Genomic DNA, 22,033 nt, shown 5'->3' on the forward strand with positions numbered 1-22,033 from the left:
TGTATCCAGTGTGGGAAGACTTTCACCCTTATGGATAACCTTAAGAGACATCTACGTATCCACAGTGGAGAAAGACCATATGAGTGTGACCAGTGTGGGAAGACTTTCACCCAAATGAATGACCTTAAGACACACCTTCGCATCCATAGCGGAGAAAGACCATATGCCTGTTACCAGTGTGGGAAGACTTTCACTCGAATGGGTGACCTTAAGATACACCTACGCATCCATAGTGGAGAAAGACCATATGGCTGTTACCAGTGTGGGAAGTCTTTTACCAGAATGAATGGGCTTAAGGCACACTTACGCATCCACAGAAGAGAAACACCATAAAATTGTGACCAGTGTGGAAAGACTTTCAGAGCCTTGCATTATTTTGTCACTGTCATAATCACCACAAGAAGTTGATATACCTAGTACCAAGTGCACAAAGACACTCTGGTCATCCAACTCTTACAAGTGTTACCAACGGACCCATACTGGAGAGAAACCCTACCAGTGGAGACTTTGTCACAGATCTTTTATCACAGGTTCACAATATACCAGACAAGAATGTGCCAAACATTTCCACAAACGACAAAGACTGAACAAACAGTAAGGCTCTAGAAACTAGCAGAAACATAATCAGTGTCATAACACACTAAAACAGTTTGAGTGTTACAGATGTGAAAAAAGATTCTTGTCATCCTCTGCTCTCTCCTATCCTCAGCACAGATGTGTATCATCAACTTCTGGACCAAAAAGTACCTCGGCATCAGATGACAGGAAGAAACACACTGTCTGAACCAGCACCACCAACTTCTTTTGACAAAAACATCAAACTTAAAAACTTCCAGATCTGGCTCCACAGAGTCCAGATGTGCAGACAAACACCAGACTGAAAGTTGTGTTTTGTTGTCCTCAGAGTACAGAAGTATGCTCTAATGCACCACCTTCACAAAACAATGATGTTACAGAACCTCAACAACATCTAAAGTTCAACTAGTGGAAGTCAACAAGGACGTGGTTTCAATGGAGATACTACTTCTGATTGACTTCGTGGACATTTAATCAGTCATTTGATATGATTCTGGTGCTGGTTGGGGTTCACACCTGTTCATTCCACTAATGAAACCAGCAACTCCTGGAACTATTTTCCACAGTTGTTCTGTGCAGTTTAAGTTCATCCTACAAAAATCTTCAACTCATTTTTTTTCCACCAACTGTGCATGTGTGAATGAACTGTTGCCCAACCTGAAGAACACCATTTGTTGAAGGTGTCAGAGTCCCGAATTCATGTGGTTTCATATCAGTCATAAACAACATGATGAACATAATATGGATGAGACAGAATGAATGATGAGCTGGTAGTGGTTTAATCCCAAACTGAAGCCAACAACATGAAGGAGATCACATTCTTGTCGAGGAAGAAGGTTACTACCAACAAAGGAGACATGACTTCACTCTTCATCTGTTTGTTCCATTAAACTGATCTTGACTGTCTTTTTGTGGGAGCCTGGGTTGTATGGTGCTCTGCTGCCCTTGCACACATCTGAACAGGTACCGGACTAAGTGGAAAATCTAGGACATTTTGAAGTCTGAAAGGCACCTTATAGTGATATTGACCCACATATGTTATGAACTCCAGGCAGAATTATTCCAGTATATTTTAACTGTCTGTATGGTCCCTGAAATCATGAACTTATTTTTAAATCACTTATAATCTAGTGTATCTGTAGCATCAAACATAATAAAACACCTGAGTTAAGTCTATACTGTCACGTACGGCTGTTAGTAGTGAATCACAAGGTTATTTTCCAAGATTCAATCAGGTTTCAGTCTGTAAATCATCAGAATTCAAGGAAATATGCCTGTAAACAGTAAACTCACTGGTTTTAACAGGCGACATCACATCACATCATCATATACAGGGTGGGGAAGCAAAATTTATAATATTTTGAGGCAGGGATTGAAAGACAGTGTATGACCAGTTAGTTTATTGAAAGTCATGAGAATTTATTTGCCACAAGAAAATTTACATCATAGAAAATGTTTTTATTCTATGTGTCCTCCTTCTTTCTCAATAACTGCCTTCACACGCTTCCTGAAACTTGCGCAAGTGTTCCTCAAATATTCGGGTGACAACTTCTCCCATTCTTCTTTAATAGTATCTTCCAGACTTTCTCATAATAGTTTTGCTCATAGTCATTCTCTTCTTTCCATTATAAACAGTCTTTATGGACACTCCAACTATTTTTGAAATCTCCTTTGGTGTGACGAGTGCATTCAGCAAATCACACACTCTTTGACGTTTGCTTTCCTGATTACTCATATGGGCAAAAGTCTCTGAAAAGGTATGGATAATAGTGTTAGGTATGATTATGACATCAATATATGTTTGGTTTCAAAACAACTGACGTAGTGCTTGCTGAGAAAAAACAACTAAATGTTCATTGTAAATTTTGCTTCCCCACCCTGTACATCACATCACATCACCCCTGGCTTCCCTCCACGGGCTCCCTGTGTGTTTTAGAATTGATTTTAAGATTTTACTGATCACTTTTAAAGTCCGAATGGGCCTGGCCCCATAGATGAGATGCTAGTTGACTACGAACCAGTATGCAGCCTTAGATCCTCGGGCAGAGGGCTCCTGGCTGTTCCAAAGTCGAGGCTTAAATCGAAAGGTGACCGGGCCTTTTCCATCAGGGCCCCTCGACTTTGGAACGGCCTGCCCGAGGAGATAAGGCTGCAGAATCAGTGACATCTTTTAAATCACTTCTTAAAACACATATTTATAGACTTGCTTTTATGTGATGTGTGTCCCTTTGTAATTTTTAGTTTTAATTTTTTAAATTTGATTTTTATCCTGTTTGATTATTCATTTATATTCTCATACATGATGTTGTCTTATCTCATTTCTTCATTTTTTGCATTGATTTGACAGCATCATGTTACGTTATCCCTGCGCTCTTTACTCCGATTCACTTACCATATTTTTTGCATTTGTTGTACACATCTTTCTTATTGTGTTGCTTCTGTTTTAGTGTTTTTACTTGCCTCTTGTATCCTGCTGTTGTGCCCTCTGTCAAAGCACTTGGTAAACTTTGTTTTTAAAGGTGCTATACAAATAAAGCTATTATTAAAAGCTATTATAAATCCTCCTTTGGATCCAGACGATGACATCATATCCGTCTTCAGGTGGGGGTTTTATTCCAGTTTTTTCTTCGTTCACCTCCTCAGTATCACATTTCTAAAAAATAAAAATAAAAAAGTGGCAAAAACAGGCAGCATTACGATACAGACATGGTTTAGTTTGATGCTTTTTTACAGTCGCAAAGCTTAATCTAAAAGCCTTAATTTAACTGTTAGTGCTGTCGACACGCTTGGCCCAAACATCCCAGACCCGGAGGATCAGCTCAAATCAGATGCACTTTTATGGAAAAGGAATGTCATGGGGATTTTGTTCTTTTTACCCAATTTCATTTTTTTCTTCAAATGTGAAGATTTGCTTTAATTTATATCCCCATGCCCATTACAGTTAGGTTATATATGCAAATATATATGTATAAATATATTTTTTATATTTAGACCGAGTTGAATCTTTTCAGGACTTAGTGTTGTTAGATGAAAAATCGTTGAAAGTAGCTTGTTTTACAGACATTACAGACATGAGGTTTATAAATGAAACATGGGTGGAAAATGAACTCTGGCTGCCTGGTTCATGTTCCAGTGCAACAAAGAAATAGAAGAAAGTCTTCTCACAGACCCTAAAGATTGTACTTTCAGATGTTGGTGTTACCTCTTTGTTTGAAATTTCTTCATGGTCAAATGAGTTAAATGGTTACAAGCATAATTTATAAAGGAAGTTGCTGGGAATCATTTCCATTTTCCTGTGATCTGTATTAACCCTTTAACCCCTGAAACATTATTTCAGTGAAATGAGCTTTAGAACTGTCATAAAAGCTGCTGTGAGTGTGTGCTTGTGTTCCTTTTCTTCAGTGGTTTTGTTTAACTGTGTGTTTTAGGGTCAAAACAGGTGGAATAACAGAAAAAGACAAAGAGAGGGATTGAAGTTTGACAGGTTTTTACTAAATAAGACACTCAGAATGTACATCAATAAGAGAAGTAGGATGTTGAACATGAACTGTGAACTGGAACACACTGAACAACAAGTACTTGAATTTAGGCCCAGTAGTTTCTGTTTTGGGCTCTTTTTTTCTAAATCAGTCCAGCTGCTTTTTAACACCTGGTTGAACTCCAAACAGCAGTTACATGGTCAAAACTCTTGAAAAATAATGATTTAATTTTAGTTTTTGTCTGGGGCTTTCCTGGCCTTTATCTTCCTGAGCCCCCTCCTCACCTGGTTCATAGTGAGGATGAGTGGGGTGGGAAACTCCCCTGTGGGGGTGTAGATATGTGTGTGAGGGACAGAGGTGATGGTGGTATCAGCGGGGGGGGGGGGGGGGGGGGGGGGGGTCGTTCTGGAGGGTGAGTGGAGCTGAAGTGTTGACGGTCGCAGCGGGGTGGGGGCTACCAGTCTGGATAGAGGTGAGGAGGGACATGAATGGGTGGGGGTCAGAGTGGGAGCAGAGTCAAACCTGTTTAAATGCAAATTCAGCTCCTTGAAAGGTTGAATCTGAAACAACTGCACTTTGTTCTTGGTTTGAACGTTTCATTTCATTTCCAAGAGGCGTCATCAGTTCTCAGAATGTTGGTGCAGGAGCCGGTTATTGATCCTCTCCAGATGTACATTACCTTTAGAGCTCACATGAGTCCTGTTGTGAATCGTGGGGGTCACAGTCTGAGCCTTTGTATGTATGAGCCATATGTGATGGAAGAGTCTGAGAGGATCCAAAGAATTTTCTCCAAACACAACTTTTGTTTTATTGTATTTTGCTGAGTAGCCTACCCACCATAAGTTTTACTCTCCATTTTACATCTTCAGTTCTATATATCCTAATTGTTCTTTTATCTATTTGTTTATTTCTTTGTATTTTATGGATTGTTTGTTTTATCTTGTTGTACAGTGTCCTTGGGTGTCTTGAAAGGTGCTTATAAATAAAATTTATTATTGTTATAATTATTATTTTGTCTTTTTTGCTATCCTTTTATTTTGTTTTTTTGTTTTTCATTTCCTCAAAAAATGGAATTCATAACTAATCATAGTAATCTATAGTGACTAGTAGTTTTAAACACTGGTATTCTTTTATCTAATGTTGTGAGTTTTAAGAATGAAAACACAGGTTCGCAGTTTGCTCATCTGGGGAAAGATCTGACACCCCCCCCCCCCGTTTATTTGACACTCTTTTATACATGGGTGTTATACAACAGTTGCACATCCTTTACAACCATAAAAGGAATAGTGTTGCACTTTCTGTGTGTGTGACAAACCTCTTTTGCCAAATATGATATTACCAGATTAATGACTTTATTTTGACCATGACTTGGTGAGACCATTCCCTGATTTCCGTTCCCTTCCAGTGGCCTATTGCGAAGGTCATGGTGACCTGCACAATAGTTGGCAACTTCATGGAATGAAGCCTTGCCAAACACTTAAAAGGAAATGAAGTGAAACAGATGGTGGAATGGATACTACCAGATAGGAAAATGAGAATCACAACATTAAATCCTACCACACTATAAATGTTTTTTATCTCTACTTCCATCATATTTGCTGGTCTACATCTGTTGGAATGACTTCAATAATTACAATCTCTGGTCCCAGGATTTGTTATCTCTATGAGTTCCAAAAGTCAGAACTGAACTGGGAAAGAAAGCTTTTAAATTTTCTGCTCCCACTTTGTGGAACAACCTACAGAAGGAGATCAAACTAAAGGAATTGGTCTGTTTTAACACATTCAAAGTCATTTTAAATGAATGGGAAAAGGATAAATCTGGATGTAAATGTTTTTCTAATTGATTGAATTAGGTTCTGCTCTGAGATGATTTTAAGGAACAATGTTGTTATACTTTTAGAACCTTTTAAAATAATGGTGATGTTTTATATGTGTGTTCTTATTTAGTGTTTTATGTATGGTTTTAGTACTGAATACTGAATACTTTTATTATGGTTTATGTATATTTTTATGAATATTTTTAGTGTGGCTCTATGGCTGTTATTTCTATTTTGTGTAACTTCTGCTGCTGCTGCTGTCTTGGCCAGGACACTGTTGAAAAAGAGATTTTTAATCTCAGTGAGCCTTTTCCTGGTTAAATAAAGGTTATAACTAGAAAAGCATTCAGAGAGCGCAGACCTCTGCCAAGACAGATCCCCCCCCCATTACACCACCAAAATTTAATCATTTGTTCCTTGTGCTAGTATCAACATTTCCTGAAAATTTTATGAAAATCCGTCATAACTTTTTGAGCTATCTTGCTAACAAACAAATACTCAAACACACAAAGCAAAGTGATCACAGTACCTCCTGGCGGAGGTAATAATAACAATAGCTAACTCTCACTAAGCACATGGCTCTAAATTGCTTAAAAAAGAGGTAAAACTAGACTAAGAATAAGTGGTGTAACACAAACTATAATAATATATAAATGGTATAAATCCAGATCAATTGAGACGGCGTCCTCTGTGCATGTGAACTGAAATGGGTCGTGGTTGGTTGTGGGGTGGGTGGGGGGATTGGACTTTATGTAGTGCATGACCAGCCACTCAAAGTGCTTCATAAAGTTGGAGGTCAGGACTAGGGGCTGGTAGTCATTGTGGCTGGATGGGCGGGGCTTCTTCAGGACTGGTGCTATAAAACCTGTGGGGTCAACAGCTGGGCTCAGGGAGATGTTGAAGACGTCAGTGAGGACATTGTTGAGCTCTTCAGTGGACTCCTTCAGAACCAGGTATGTTGTCCGGCCCAGCTGTCTTGCATGGGTTAATCCTGGGGGGTGGGGGGAGTCTTCTTCATGCCTGGTCTCCTGAGCTGGTGTGTTGTTTTGTGTTTCAAAGCCAACGGAGTTGTTGAGGCTGAAAAAATCATGGATTGGACTCCTCATGTATTTCTATTATTCATTCTGTAAAAGCAGCAGCAGAGCAGTAAGCAGCACTAGAACTACACACACATTCTACAAGTAGAGGAATTAAAGCTAAACTCTGTTGTGGTGTTTTTGTCAGACATGTGCAGGAGTAAACTGAAGTGTTAGAGCAGTGGAATGTCTGTGGGGGTGGGGGTCTGGCTCAAGTAACAGATAATCTGCAAGAACCACTCTTTTCCACTGTCGGGGGTTGTCTGCCTTGATTAGTTAAAAGGGTTAAAGAGTGAGGGTTAAAGAAAGACAGAAAGAGAGAGAGACTGGTGTTTGTGTTTTTGTCAGACACATGGAGGAGGCAAGACAAATTTATTTCTATAGCACCATTCATACACAAAGCCATTCAAAGTGCTTTTTAAAGGCATAAAATTACATTAAAATCATAGAGAATAAAACATTAAACAAAATAAAAGTGCAGAAAAGATTTAAAAAATAAAGAAGGAAATTAAAACAGGAATAAGAGACAGTTAAACAAAACCGAAGGGCAGCGTTTTAAGAACTGGAGCAGTGGAATGTCTGTGGGGGTGGGGGTCTGGCTCAAGGAACAAATACAAAGACCACCATCTTCCACCGTCGGGGGAGGTGTCTACTTTGACCAGTTAAAGGGGTTAAACAAAGACAGAGAGACTGGGGGGTGGGGATAGGAGGAGACACTATACTGTTATAACTTATATTCTAACTTGTGTTATAATTTTCTAACTATAACTATTAGAAAATAGAAGTGATGTTTCTAGTATTACTACCAATAACTAGTACAAATACCCATAACTGTAAATACTACTACTCCAAATACAAGTACTAACAGTGGATATACCACTACTGCATCTGTTAGTACCAATAATAGAGATGAGACAAGATAAGACTTTATTTATCCTATTGTGGGGAAATGTCACAATTAAAAGCAGCAACATAAAACAAGCAGTTGCAGAGAAAAAGGCAGGTAGAAAAACCACAAATGAGTGAAAATGTAAGGAGAAAAAATTATGCAATATATTCAAAAATACAAAGAGAAAAATAAGAATTTTAGTTTTTCCATGAATATTTATATAAATAAAGAATTTGACTTAAAAATTAAGTATTATTTACATATTTAAATCATCATGGCTTCACATGTGTGATAAGAGTCACCCCCTGAACATAATGACATGACAATATTGAATCTGACTCCTAGTGCCACCTATTAGTACCAATAAATATTTTGGTGTTTTGATGTGCATGTTGAACATATGCATCTCAAATTTGGTCAGAAAAGCCTTAACAAGTTGATGATTTAATATGTTCAAGTTAGTGACCTTGTAGAAGCCAATAACATAATAACAACCTATAACGTAATAAATTTGCCATTTTTAAAATGCAATAGGCCAATAACGTGATAAAAGTCCTGAACCGATAACGTAATAAGTTTTGGCCAATAACATAATAACTTATTACGTTATCATTAGGTTATTACGTTATTGGCCTGGTAAAAAAAAAGCTTTGCAAATGTAATAAGTGAGCCAGTAACATAATAATGTATTAATATCACTGCATTTAAGTTTCATTTATAGAGGGTATGCAGATACGTCACTTCCCCCCGGGCCACGCCCCTCTAAGTCAGACTGAGTGGCAAAACCAACCTGCTCAACATGACGGAGTATAGCAGTAAACACAGCCAGACCAGGAAAATGTGAAATATGAAATTAAATTAAGGACAATTGGACTGGACATGGATCTGTACGAGCTACCAAAGAACAAGTGATCCACGAACACTGACATGTGGCCGAAATCGCGTATCCTGACATCCAGGGTGTAGGGGATCATCGCTATTTTTACCTGAAACAAATATACATGGTTTCATCATTACTGACAACCAGGGTCCAAAACTAGGGCCCAGAACCAGCTGATCCACAGTGCATTTACAGTAGACCGTGGACTGACCCCAGAGACTATATGCAGGATCTACTGGTACTGAGGAGATTTACGTCTAGTTCAGATCAAGTACTTTATACAACACAGATACTACTGCTGTGGACCAGCAGGGTATGACTTTATTCTGGTAAATTGACATTTTTCCACCTGTTTTTAAATTACAACATTATTCTTGTAATATTATGACTTTATCGTCGGAATATGACAACTTTAATCTCATAAATGAATGACATTTTTGTTAAATTATGAGTTTTTTTTATAACTACGACTTTATTCTCATGACATTGTGATTCTTTCTGTATTCGACTTTATTATCATAAAATTAAGGATTTTATATCGATATTTTATTACTTTATTCTTGTAGTGACAAGCTTTTTTATTTTCTTATGTGGCCCTAATACTCCGTCATAGCTTTATTCTCCAGTTCCCCCGTATTTGTATTCTGTATTTACTCCCTCCCTCTCTCTCTTTCTCTCTCTCTCTCTCTCTCCCTCCCCCCCATGTATTTGTCTATTTAAACTGGTCAGTTTTTAGTGAAAATCAGTAAGCAAAAGGAAGTTACTAGCAATGGTACCATGGCAACACCCACCTAGTCATCAATCATCATGAAACAGTCAGTTGAATATGGGTGCTTCTATGAAACTGGTCTTAAAAACAGGACAGAGGGTCTAAAATTCAAACCAGATGTAGACTAATGTTATGAAGCAAGTTTGGACGCACTTCGGGTCCATTTAAAAAATAAATATTTACTGAGATCAAATAAATTATTTTTCAGATAAAGTACATTTTTATTTGACGCACGCATACAAAAATCCATGTCACCTGGTTAAAAGGACATGAAAATTACATGCTATTATTTTTTGAATATCTTTTTATTTTCTTACATGTACATTTTTTGAGAATCGAAGTAAATATGCAAGGCAGAGTGTTTCATAAAAATGACTGCTGTTGCAAAATCACTTATGATTTACATGTGTTTAATGGGCAGGTTCTGCATGTAACGCAAATGGACACGATGGGTTCCACAAGAAACCTGGAATGAGACTGAAATTCGTGAAATCCCCTGGGTTGGATTAGAAAAATCACTAGGATCATCACATTTAACACAATGTCTTTATTTATAGTCTATATAAAACCATTTACCACATGTTTTCAGATCAAAAATGATACCTAGGTAGCTTTTCTTGTCCCAATTTGGGTTCCAATATTTTATGAAAAATTCATTAATTTTGGGATTTTTTGCATTTATCTGAGGTCATCATTAGGTCCATCCTGGGGGAAATATGTTTATATTTCTCTTTTATTATTGGGTCTAAAAAGCTGGAAAAGTGCCAGATACAAAAATAAACCCAGTTTCATAGAAGCACCCATATCTAAATTCTTTGCACTAAATGTACCAAATTATGCCATTTAAACATTTACATAGTTTACTTGAAAAATAAAAAAAAAACTGTATGTTGCTTGATGATATGTATAATACATGAAATGAAATGCAATAAAATTTCAATTGACTGATTTAGAGTTACATGACCTCATATACCTGCTGTATCAAATTTGATAAGCCTTTTTCAACATGGTTTTACTAAAACATAGATTATGAAATGCTAAGTAATTTCACATTGCATCAACCCAGTTACTCTTCCTGTTGATGTTTCAGTAAAAAAATCTATGTTTTCTGACCTTAACCTTCTCAAAATTGGCAAAGTTCTTCAAAAACCACCTGTGCCTCCTTCCTCATTAATGACAGTCTTGTAGTGTCACTGGAAAGGCCTCTGGTGGATTATCCTTGTATTGCATGTATCTAATTGTATACATCTGATTTTTAGGGAAAAAAATATCACACTAATTATGTAGAGGGCTTCAAAACTCATGTATCAAATATGATACATTTGGTGTTATAGGGTTAAAGATTTTTCGATTTCCTAAAATTGACCTCTAGATGGCAGTGGTGTGACATTGACTTTCTTCTGATGTCCAAACTTCCTTGCTTCCTCTCTAGCACACATGCTGAAAGGTAATCAAGGGATCAATTTTCCTTGGTGAACAGTTCATTTTGTTGAAATTCTCGCATATACCACGTACAATCTTATATATTTAGTGCAGGAGGATATAACACTATTGGGAGTGTATTCAAAGTTCACTGACTACACCTAGCTAACTGTTGGCTAGTTATTAGCATTTGATAATATCGGGGGGTGTCAACATTTTTAAGGGTTTGTCCCATATTTGATCTATTCAATTTATCCATTCCATTCCACAAAATTTACCAGAGGTCATCAGCTAAAACACATACAGATACACACACACACACACACACACACACACACATGTGCGCGCACACACACACACACACACACACATGCATACACACTTTTCTTTAAAAATATTTATACCCCCTGATATTATCAAACTGTAATTGTTTATCATGCTAATAACTAGCCAACAGTTAGCTAGGTATAGTTAGTGAACTTGGTACTGATTACCTTTCAACATGTGTGCTAGAAAGGGAGTTTGGACAGCTGAAGAAAGTCAATGTCACACCACTGCCATCTAGTGGTCAATTATGGAAAATCAAAAAATCCTTAACAGTGGAAACAAATGTACTATCTTCAAGAGTGAGTTCCACGTCATACATGTCATACATATTTCATATCATACCATTGTCTATGTTTGTAAACGTGTGCTTCCACTTCATTATACATACATGGAGAGAGAGGGTGTGTGTGTATGTGTGTGTGTGTGATTTTATCACAGTTATATGTAATAAATGAAACTTAAATACAGTGATATTAATATATTATTACTTTATTGGCTCAGTTATTACATTTGCAAAGAATGTTTTTTTACCCGGCCAATAACGTAATAACCTACCGATAACGTAACAAGTTATTACATTACTGGCCAAAAGTTATTACGTTATTGGCCTATTGCATTTTAAAATGGCCAGTTTATTATGTTATGGGTCGTTATTACGTTATGGTTCATTATTATGTTATTGGCTTCTACAGATCTTACATGATGAGTTCTGAGGTTTTTTTCATAAAACAAAAATCTGTTTCATGAAGTCATCAGTACATTGTTGAATCTGCATAAATTTTCACTTGTAGATTAAGAGTATTGATTTTTCTTGCATATTCAGGCCCTCAAAACTTACTACAAAACTATATAATAATAATAATAATAATAATAATAATAATAATAATAATAATAATTATTATTATTATTATTATTATTATTATTATTATTATTATTATTATTATTATACATTGAATTGGTCTTACTTTACTTTCAATGACCAAACTAAATAAGTTTTTGCAGTGTTTTGTGATTCTGTAACTATTTAAAGAACCTGCCAACACTGAAGAGAATCTGACATTTTTCAACATCTTTCAATGTCTCTGTTATTATCTGTTATTTTGTGGTCTCATACAGGAAACACATCTCTTAAGGAGAAACCACCAAATACTGGTTGTCTTGAAAATGTCCTGTCTGTTACCTAACTAGTTAATTTTGTCTATCTGCTCAATCTGGTCCTGGAGAAATATGTTTGTTCTGTTACGTTCCATTGCATTTCAGTGACCACCTCTTCTTTTTCTTTGTGTTTTGATGTAGAAAGAAGCCAAAGGTCAATTTTAAGTGAAACCTAAATATTGTTTTTTGGAAAGATCACCTGATTCCAGCAAACATGGATGGAAGACCCACCTGTGACCAGTGTGGGAAGACTTTCACCAAAACAAATAACCTTAAGACACACCTGCGCATCCACAGTGGAGAAAGACCATATAAATGTGACCATTGTGGGAAGACTTTCACCCAGTTAAGCGGCCTTCAGACACACTTGCGCATCCACAGCGGAGAAAGACCATATGAGTGTGACCAGTGCAGGAAGACTTTCACCCAGATGAGTAGCCTTCAGACACACCTGCGCATCCACAGTGGAGAAAGACCATATGAGTGTGACCAGTGCGGGAAGACTTTCAACCACATCAATAACCTTAAGGAACACCTACACATCCACTCTGGAGAAAGACCATACAACTGTGACCAGTGTGGGAAGACTTTCACCCTTAAGAGAGGCCTTCAGACACACCTGCGCACCCACAGTGGAGAAAGACCATATGGCTGTGGCCAGTGTGGGAAGACTTTCACCCAGTTGAGTACCCTTCAGACACACCTGCGCGTCCACAGCGGAGAAAGACCATATGAGTGTGACCAGTGTGGGAAGACTTTCACCTACATCAATAACTTTAAGGAACACCTACACATCCACTCTGGAGAAAGACCATATAACTGTGACCAGTGTGGGAAGAATTTCACCCGTTTTGGTAGCCTTCAGACACACCTACGCATCCACAGTGGAGAAAGACCTTATGAGTGTGATCAGTGTGGAAAGACTTTCACTCAGAGGATTAACCTTCAGACACACCTACGCTTCCACAGTGGAGAAAGACCTTATGAGTGTGACCAGTGTGGGAAGGCTTTCACCCAAATGAGCAGCCTTCGGATACACCTACGCATTCACAGCGGAGAAAGACCATATTACTGTATCCAATGTGGGAAGACTTTCACTCACCCAAGTAACCTTCGAGCCCACCTACGCATCCACAGCAGATAAAGACCATATGGGTGTTACCTGTGTGAGAAGATGTTCACCGGAAGGAGTGGGCTTAAGAAACACCTACATATCCACAAAGGAGAAAGACCATAAAATTGTGACTAGTGTGGGAAGACTTTCAGAGCCTTGTTTGCATTATTCTCTCACCATCATGTTCACCACAAGAAGTTGATGTACCCATGTAATAAGTGCACGAAGATACTCTGGTCATCCAACTCTTACAAGTGTCATCAATGGACCAGTACTGGAGAGAAACCCTACCAGTGCAGATTTTGTCACAGATCTTTTATCACAGGTTCACAATGTACCAAACATGAATGTGTCAAACATTTCCTCAAAGGACATAAACTGAACAATTTAAAAAAAAAAAAAAAAAAAAAAAAAAAAAAAAGTAAAACTCTAGAAACCAGTAGAAACAATCAGTGTCATAACACACCAAAACAGTTTGAGTGGCACAGATATGAAAAAAGATTCTTGTCATCCTCTGCTCTCTACTATCATCAGCACAGATGTGAACCATCAACGTCTGGACCATAAAGTACCTCAGCATCAGATGACAAGAGGAAATGCAGTGTCTGAACCAACACCACTGACTTCTTCTGACAAGAACATCAAACTTAAAAACCCCCAGATCTGGCTCCATGGAGTCCAGATGTGAAGACAAACACCAGACTGAAGCTGTGTTTTGTTGTCCTCAGAGTAAAGAAGTGTGCTCTAATGCACCACCTTCACAAAACAGTGATGTTACAGAACCTCAACCTGCCACAAGGTGTAAAGTTAAACTAGTGGAGGTCAAAGAGAACATGGTTTCAATGGGGATACTACTTCTGATCGACTTTGTGGACGTTTAAAAGGAGTTCAGCATTAGTTTTGATAATACTGAGATTGAATCTCTCTTTATAGAAATACCAACATGCAGTACTTCTGGAGGGCAAAATGTTATTATTGGTTGTATTTATCATCCTCCTTATAGTGATGATGATATCTTTATAGATGCTCTATCTTCAACTCTTGAGCTGTTAAGTAGGAAAGGAAAAACATGTATTCTTCTCGGAGACTTTAACACTGATCTCCTTAAAAGTGAGTCCAAATTGTCAAGGGAATTTTTGAATACACTTCATGAATCTTACCTATATCCTCTCATTTACAAACCTGCTAGGATAACCAGTTCATCTGCTACCTTGATTGAAGAATCAGTCCTCAAAAAATCCTGAAGTGAAAATTAATTACCAAAAGTTTTCAAATAAAAAAGTGGAGCTATTTAAAAAGTTAATGGAGAAGGTTTCATGGGAGGAGGTGTTCAAACATAAAGAGGTTTATTGTGCTTATCAAACGTTTATGAATATATTTACATCTGTGTTTGAAAATTGTTTTCCACTTATTCCATCAAGGAGTAAAAATAAGCATAAACACTCTAGACCTTGGATTACTCCTGTCTTACAGAAGGCCCCATCTGAAAAAAAGAAATTATTACCTCCGCCAAGGAGGTTATGTGTTTGTCTGTCCGTGTGCAAGATAACTCAAAAAGCTATGGACGGATTTGGATGAAAATTTCAGGAAATGTTGATACTGGTACAAGGAACAAATGATAAAATTTTGGTGGTGATCGGGAGGGGGTGGGAGGGGGTGGGCACCCACCCACTAATCTGCCATGGTGGAGGTCTGCGCTCTCCGAGTGCTTTTCTAGTTTTTATATGTTTTAGTTAGTTTTGTAAGCACACAATATAGTTTCTGTTGGTTATAGTTTTTTTTTTTCTTTTAATTATAGTTTTTATTTATTTCAGTTAACGAAAATGTTTTTACAATTCTAGTTTTGATCATTTCGATAGTTTTCGTTAATGATAATAACCTTGGATATGACAATATTAAATCTGACTCTTGGTACCACCTATTAGTACCAGTAAATGTTTTTGTGTTTTGATGTGCATGTTTTAACATATGCATGTCAAATATGGTCAGAAAAGCTGTAACAAGTTGATGATTCAGTCCATTCAAGTTGATGACTTTACTTAACATCATATGATCGTGGCAGGTTGACAAATTCTGTTTTGTTTTTTCATAAAACAAAAAATCTTTTCATACATACAATACATTGAATTAGTCTTACTTTATTTTCAGTGACCAAATGAAATAAGTCTTTGCAGCATTTTGTGATTCGCGGGGGGGGGGGGGGGGGGGGGGGGGGGGCTGATCGGCCTTGGTGGAGGTCTGCACTCTCCGAGTGCTTCTAGTATAACAAATGTATTGTTAGTCCCATGTCATTTAATATTGATTGTTTAAAAAAACAAAAAAAAATACAAAAAACAGTTTACGAAATTACTGAAAATTGCTAACAAAAAGTATTTCTCAGAAAAATTCTCAGAATCCTGCAATGACACAAAAACTACATGGAGACTCATAAATGAATTGTTGAATAAGTAAAAGGTAGCTGTATTTATTCCATCTCAGCTATCTGATAGTGTGAGGAACTTTACTAATCCCTCTGAAATAGCAAATGGGTTTAATGAATTTTTTGCTAACATTGGCCCTTCTTTAGTGAAAAACATAGAACATTCAGATGAGAATTTCTTAGCAAATATAAATGAGAAATATCCTAATATACCGTACTTTCTGGACTATAAGCCACACTCACCTCATCTCCAACGTCTCACCATCACTTCATTGGTGCCAAACTTACGTGCAGCTGCTCTGTTTCCTTCTTCGTCAGCTGGATCGATCATTAGCCCAGAAAACATAAATTAACTGCATCATTTTAGAGCCGCGGGTTCACAGTGTATGGAAAAAAATAGCGGCGTATAGACCGGAAACTACGGTAAGTATGTTTGACCCTCCTACCCTAAAAGAAGTTCATGACATCAGACTTGGAATTAGAGACTCCTGCAGGACATGATGAAGTAAGAGCAGGCTTGATTAAGGAAGTAGTTTCCTCCATTATTAAGCCTTTGACATATATTATACCTGTATCTTTCAAATCAGGTGTTGTACCAGGAGACCTCAAAGTAGCTAAAGTAATCCACTGTTTAAATCAGGGGATTCCAGTACTGTAACATCTCTGTCTTTTTGTCTGCTGTTTCTCTTTTTTTCCTGTCTCACTTTCAGCCACACCTCCTCATTGCTCTTTCTGTCACACCTCCTCATCAGTTGATTCCCCTCACCTGTGAGCACACCTGGCTCATTAGGTAGAGGGTTTATATTCACCTCTCTCTCCTTTGTTCTCTGCCAGATTGTCTTCTACTCGTGAGAAACTTTCCAGCGCTATACCTACCTGATTCCTTGTGTCTGATCTCGTTCGTCCCTGACCTGCTCTGCTGCCCGTCGTCTGATCCCTGTCTGACCCGTTTGCCTGGTTCTGCCTTTTCGTCCGTTTTCCTGGTGCTCGACCTGCCCTTTGTCCCTGACCACGTCTCTCCGCCTGCCGCCTGGTATCAACCTGTTTCCGCCTCAGACCCTGCCTTCTGTCTCAGCCCCACTGGATTCTACGGACCCCCCGGTTACTGGACTATCTGCCTGCCCCCGACGCCCCCCCTTGCCTTACCCCTGTCGGATTACTGTGACTGAGTTTGTGACTGTGTTAAAAACTGTAACTGTTTTATTGAACTCCTGTTGCTACTACAAAGCTTCAGTAAAGGTTTACAAACTCATACCTTTGTGTCGGTCTGCTTCTGGGTTCCGGTTGTACCCGTTACAAGTATATTCACAAACTACCGCCCTATATCTGTTTTACCCTTTTTTTTCAAAAGTAATGGAGAAGCTAGTGTAAACAAGAATAACAAAACATTTGGATGGAAGTAATATATTATATAACCATCAATATGGCTTCAGAAAAAAACATGTCAACAGAAATGGCTCTTTTACAGTTTGTTCATAAAATCGCTACAGACCTAGATAACAAAAAAATATCTTGTTATATTTTTAGACTTATCTAAAACATTTGATACAGTTGATCATTACATCTTTATTACAAAATTACAGAAATATGGATTTGATGATGTTGCCTTGACATGGCTACAGGTTTATCTAAATGATAGAGAACAGTATGTATTATTCAATATGTATATTTCAAATAGAGCCAAGATAATGTGTGGGGTTCCTCAGGGTTCGATTCTTGGGCCTCTCCTTGTTTTTGATTTACATGAATGATCTCCGTATGGTGTGTAAAAATGTCCTGCCTCTCTTGTTTGCTGATGACACATGTTTGGTTATATCACATGAAAATTTTAATACACTGATTAGAGAAGATAAAGAAGAACTATTGTCTGTTTGTAAGATGGATTCAGATGAATAAACTCAATACCCAAAAATCTAATTTTATCATATTTTGTAACAAAAATCGGAAGTATAACAATGAAACTAACAAAATATTCATTGATAATTTTGAAATAACCCAGGTTTCTTACATTAAATTTTTAGGTGTTATTGTAGATGAAAAATTGAGTCGGAAATTCCATATTGATCTTGTCTGTAAAAAAAATCATGTAGTCAATTGGCATTGTGAGCAGAGCCCGTTCATTGATAAATCATTCCTGTTTCTTGACGTTTTATTATTGCTTAATTTATCCTTACATTATTTATTACAAAACTGTTTGGGCGGCAACCTGTCCCAGTTATCTCAATAAGATTCTAATTCAAAAGAAATTTTTAAGAATGATCAGCTTTTCTAAGAGACTCGACTCACCTGCTCCTCTTTCCAAAAACTTCAAACTTCTCTCAGTTTTTGATGTGAACGTTTACCAGACCTGTGTCTTCATGTACAAATATGTTCACTTAACTCATATTCTTCCCAAAGTTTATCAGAATTTATTTATGTCGTCTTCTGTTATTCACAATTATCCTGCATGATATTCAAGCAAATTTTATCGTCCGTACTGCCGAACTTCTGTCTGTCAGTATTCTCTGAAATCTCGTGGACCAAATCTGTGGAATAATCTACAACCTGAACTTCAATCAACATCTACTTTATCATTGTTTAAAAGCATCTGAAAAGGACTCTGATTCATGAAAAAATGTCAGTCTGTATATCGTTTGATTTGTATTTGATGATTTGAAATGTGATTTGCATTTTTACTGTTTTTACTTTAGTTTACTAATTCAGTTATATTGTATTTTTTATTCTTTTTTCTTTTTTTCTCCTGTGTATTGTTCATATTCGGGGGGGTATTCACGTAAGCATTATTGGCTTCTAACCTTTCCTGCAAAATGATGTTACTTGTTTGAATGTTGTTTTTCCTTTATTAATTTTCTCTTGCTGTTTTATGATGTGCAAATAAATAAATAAAAAATTAATTAATCAGTCACTTGTTGTGATTCTGTTGCTGGTTGGGGTTCACACCTGTTCATTGTTCACAAATGAAACCAGCTACTCCTGAAACTATTTTCCACAATTGTTCTGTGCAGTTTAAGTTCATCCCCAAAATGTTCCTCTCTTTTTTTGTGTTTTTTTTCCCCCACCAACTGTGCATGTGTGAATGAACTGTTGCACAACCTGAAGAACACCATTTGTTGAAGGTGTCAGAATCCTGAATTCATGTGGTTTTGCATCAGTCATAAACAACATGATGAACATAATATGGATGAGACAGAAGGACTGATGAGCTGGTAGTGGTTTAGTCTCAAACTGAGGCCAACAACATGAAGGAGATCACATTCCAGTCAAGGAGGAAGTTCACTACCACCAGAGGAGACATGACAGACTGAGTGTCAGATGATGTCGCAATGAGTCAGTGCTCCAACTAGTGGTCCAATCTGGTACTGGTCCAGTCCAGTGTTTTCCTTGACATCAAACTGGTTTTAACATTTTTATGTTGGTCTATATGTCAGAAAGTTCAGGACATCAATGGAATCGATAGAAACATTTTGTCATGTGATGTTGTTCTATTTTCTACTTTATCATCTTGTTTTATTCTAATTCTAAAGTGGACCTGAAACACAAGACAGAAGTTTTTTTTACCATAATCACCCTTTTAACAGCATCTGCAGATTATTTGTTCATTTACTAATGGAACTTTTTCCAGTTATCAGTTCAGGTTATGTTATTGTCACGTCTGTATCAGTGAAATATGAGTCTGTCTTGATTTGATGTGTTATCATGTGCATCATTGGGTGTTTCTTAAGTGTTATTAAAACACAGACTCGCTTCCGTTTAGTTTCTTTCATTGTTTGACTTTTTTCCAACAGGTTATGGTGATGAAGGAGTGTGAAAAATTGTGTGTAGCATAGATTCAAATCTTGAGTTGAATGTTGAAATGTGTCCTACACACAGCACTGGAAGGATGACTAGGTTTATGTGAAGGTTAGAGTTCTCCTCATCCTTCTGCTGTTGGATCATAGACTGTCAACAACATGGCTTCCATTTACTTTGACTGAACTCATATACTGTGTGAAATCTGCATATGCTTATCTTTAATGTCAGAAAGATTGGACAGTGCCAGGATTGATCAGGATCATCAGGCTTGTGACAGAATGGTTCAGGGAGAATGAGACATCATTTTCACACATGGATTAGCCTCCATAAAGTTTAGTCTAATTTGGGATGCGATGAAGACTTGATGCAGTGGTCCGATTCTCCATCATCAATAATCAAAAATGAATGCAACTATGGATGAAAAAATATTATGAATCTTATTTTGACACTACATTAGCATTATGTGACAAAAGAATGTCACAGTGAACGTCTCTTGTAATCAAAACCAAAGGTGGTGCAGTCAAATATTACATGTGCAACTTTTTTTGGGGGGCGGGCAGTGTATATAAAGATATAAATATACAAACATATATAGCTCTGAATATATATACCAAACATACATATTAAAACACTCTATTAAAACAACAATTTGTACAATATGTGCTAGACAACATATTATCAATATGATAATTAAAGAAATGTACATAAATAAGTGTGAAAATATAGTTGTGTTATAAATGATGTGGTTATAATTTGACATGATGGTGGTGCAGATGCTGGCAGAAAAGTCTCCCTGGGGTGAATTCAAGGCCATAGTGGTGATATTCAAGATCACCACCCAGCCCACCAACCCTCTGCTACCCTCGTACACGTCCAAACAGGTGTGGGACTTCATCCGCTGCATCTCTGTGGAGGTCAAACACAGGCTGAGCACCAAGGAGCTGCTCAGGTATCCCTTCTCCCAGATCCTCTGCTGAAATCTGCCTGGACCAAGAACTTTAACCCAGATGGAACCGGTCCAGGGGTCAGTGTTAAATCCACAGAGGTATTGAACTGAAAAACCAAACACATGCTTTTACAGGAGTCACCAGCAGGGGGACACAAAACACAGATGAGGAGGTTTGACAGACTCAAACACACACTCCTGATGTTATCCTTCAGAATCAGCATCTTGCAAGTCAAATCCACTCCCCTGTGTCTTCATGAATATCTTCTACTGTGTTTATATTCACTCACTGAGCAGTTTTGAGGAACACCACGAAGCTCTTAAAAGTTTTAAACAACATTTTTAAGCTTTTTTGTAATTCTATTTTAGTTTTTCCACACTTATTTTTGAGGTTGGTCCTCAGAATCTACATCACATTACATTAACCATCTGAAATGTAAGTTCTAATATTAATATCAGTAGCCTATCCTAATAACAAAAGAAAGGACTCTATTAAGAAATGCACAAAAGAAACACAACTGAGATGTTTACACACAGTGCATTGACTGTATGTATTGATTTTGAATACCAGTGAAAATCCATCCTTCCACCAGTCCAGCTTTAAGAAAACTGACTCTAGTTGTGTGTGGGTTTTTATCCTGGTGATTAAAAAAAATCACTTCAAATGTTCCTAAAGCTTTCAGAGTTTCTTTGGTTTTCTGATGAACTCCTCTTCCAGTTTTCTCCTCTAGTAAAGAAAAGATTAAAAAAAAAAATTTAAAAAAAAATACACTGAAATAGAATCTTTTTTTTTCAGCTGACAATTAAGAAAAAAAAAGCTGGGAGCATCATCCAAGTGATAGCATATAGGATGACAGGGATTAAAAACAGTAAAAGCATCAAATAAGCGGCTGTCTTTTGTTTTATTTGAGAAGGTCTCATTGTCTGCTTTAATTAATTTGATCAATGTTTTAATCAGCTATCGCTGAAATGTTTTTAGTCCGTTTCAGGATTGCTGAAATGAACCCATAGCACATGTATGTCAGTGGTGGCTGCTTGTCATTCAGAGAGGGGAAGCTCATTGTCGGCTTACATCAAAAAAATTGTCAAAATATTTAAATATAAATTTGGCCCTCCGTTCCTCTTTACAAAAATGGTCAGTGACCTTATCGTACCAAGTAGGCATCTTTCCCAGGGACTTGACCAGTGTCCTCTGAATGACCAGCAGAGCTAGGCTGCTTAGACGGCCTTGGCCCATTGTGTTGTGGGTGTCGGACTTGAGCCTTTTTAAACAAGAGAAGCTCCTTTCTACACCTGCCGATGTAGCTAGATAGCTAGTTCACTCCGACCTAGCCGACAGTTTGATTGATTTAACTATCTACAAAACGAAATT

The 22,033-nt window shown here is 37.4% G+C and overlaps 4 protein-coding genes and 1 long non-coding RNA gene across 6 annotated transcripts in view; 3 read left to right on the forward strand and 2 right to left on the reverse strand.

The window, feature by feature from the left end:
- Positions 1-12,980, reverse strand: LOC115435655 (uncharacterized). The gene is made up of 3 exons (XR_003937720.1): positions 12,842-12,980; positions 12,622-12,673; positions 1-251 (listed from the first exon to the last, which is right to left on the reverse strand). It is a non-coding gene; the product is annotated as an uncharacterized LOC115435655 (long non-coding RNA).
- The window catches only part of LOC115435634 (zinc finger protein 239-like), a 695,125-nt gene that overhangs the window by 646,999 nt on the left and 26,093 nt on the right, over positions 1-22,033 (forward strand). The gene's annotated exons all lie outside the window — the stretch shown is intronic.
- LOC115435617 (aldehyde dehydrogenase, mitochondrial-like) overlaps positions 1-22,033 on the forward strand; it is a 534,672-nt gene that overhangs the window by 45,809 nt on the left and 466,830 nt on the right. The window lies entirely within an intron of this gene.
- Positions 1-22,033, reverse strand: part of LOC115435619 (zinc finger protein 664-like) — a 493,117-nt gene that overhangs the window by 10,250 nt on the left and 460,834 nt on the right. For both annotated transcript variants that reach the window (XM_030158154.1, XM_030158152.1), the window contains exon 3: positions 17,133-17,138. In XM_030158154.1, coding sequence (XP_030014014.1) covers positions 17,133-17,138 — 6 coding nt within the window. The remainder of the gene's footprint in view (positions 1-17,132; positions 17,139-22,033) is intronic.
- LOC115435652 (zinc finger protein 658B-like) overlaps positions 1-22,033 on the forward strand; it is a 44,251-nt gene that overhangs the window by 4,885 nt on the left and 17,333 nt on the right. Inside the window, exon 3 of the mRNA XM_030158223.1 lies at positions 12,622-12,735. Coding sequence (XP_030014083.1) covers positions 12,622-12,735 — 114 coding nt within the window. The remainder of the gene's footprint in view (positions 1-12,621; positions 12,736-22,033) is intronic.

The sequence above is a fragment of the Sphaeramia orbicularis genome, chromosome 16 (genome assembly GCF_902148855.1).
Source record: "Sphaeramia orbicularis chromosome 16, fSphaOr1.1, whole genome shotgun sequence".
In the NCBI taxonomy this organism is placed as follows: domain Eukaryota; kingdom Metazoa; phylum Chordata; class Actinopteri; order Kurtiformes; family Apogonidae; genus Sphaeramia; species Sphaeramia orbicularis.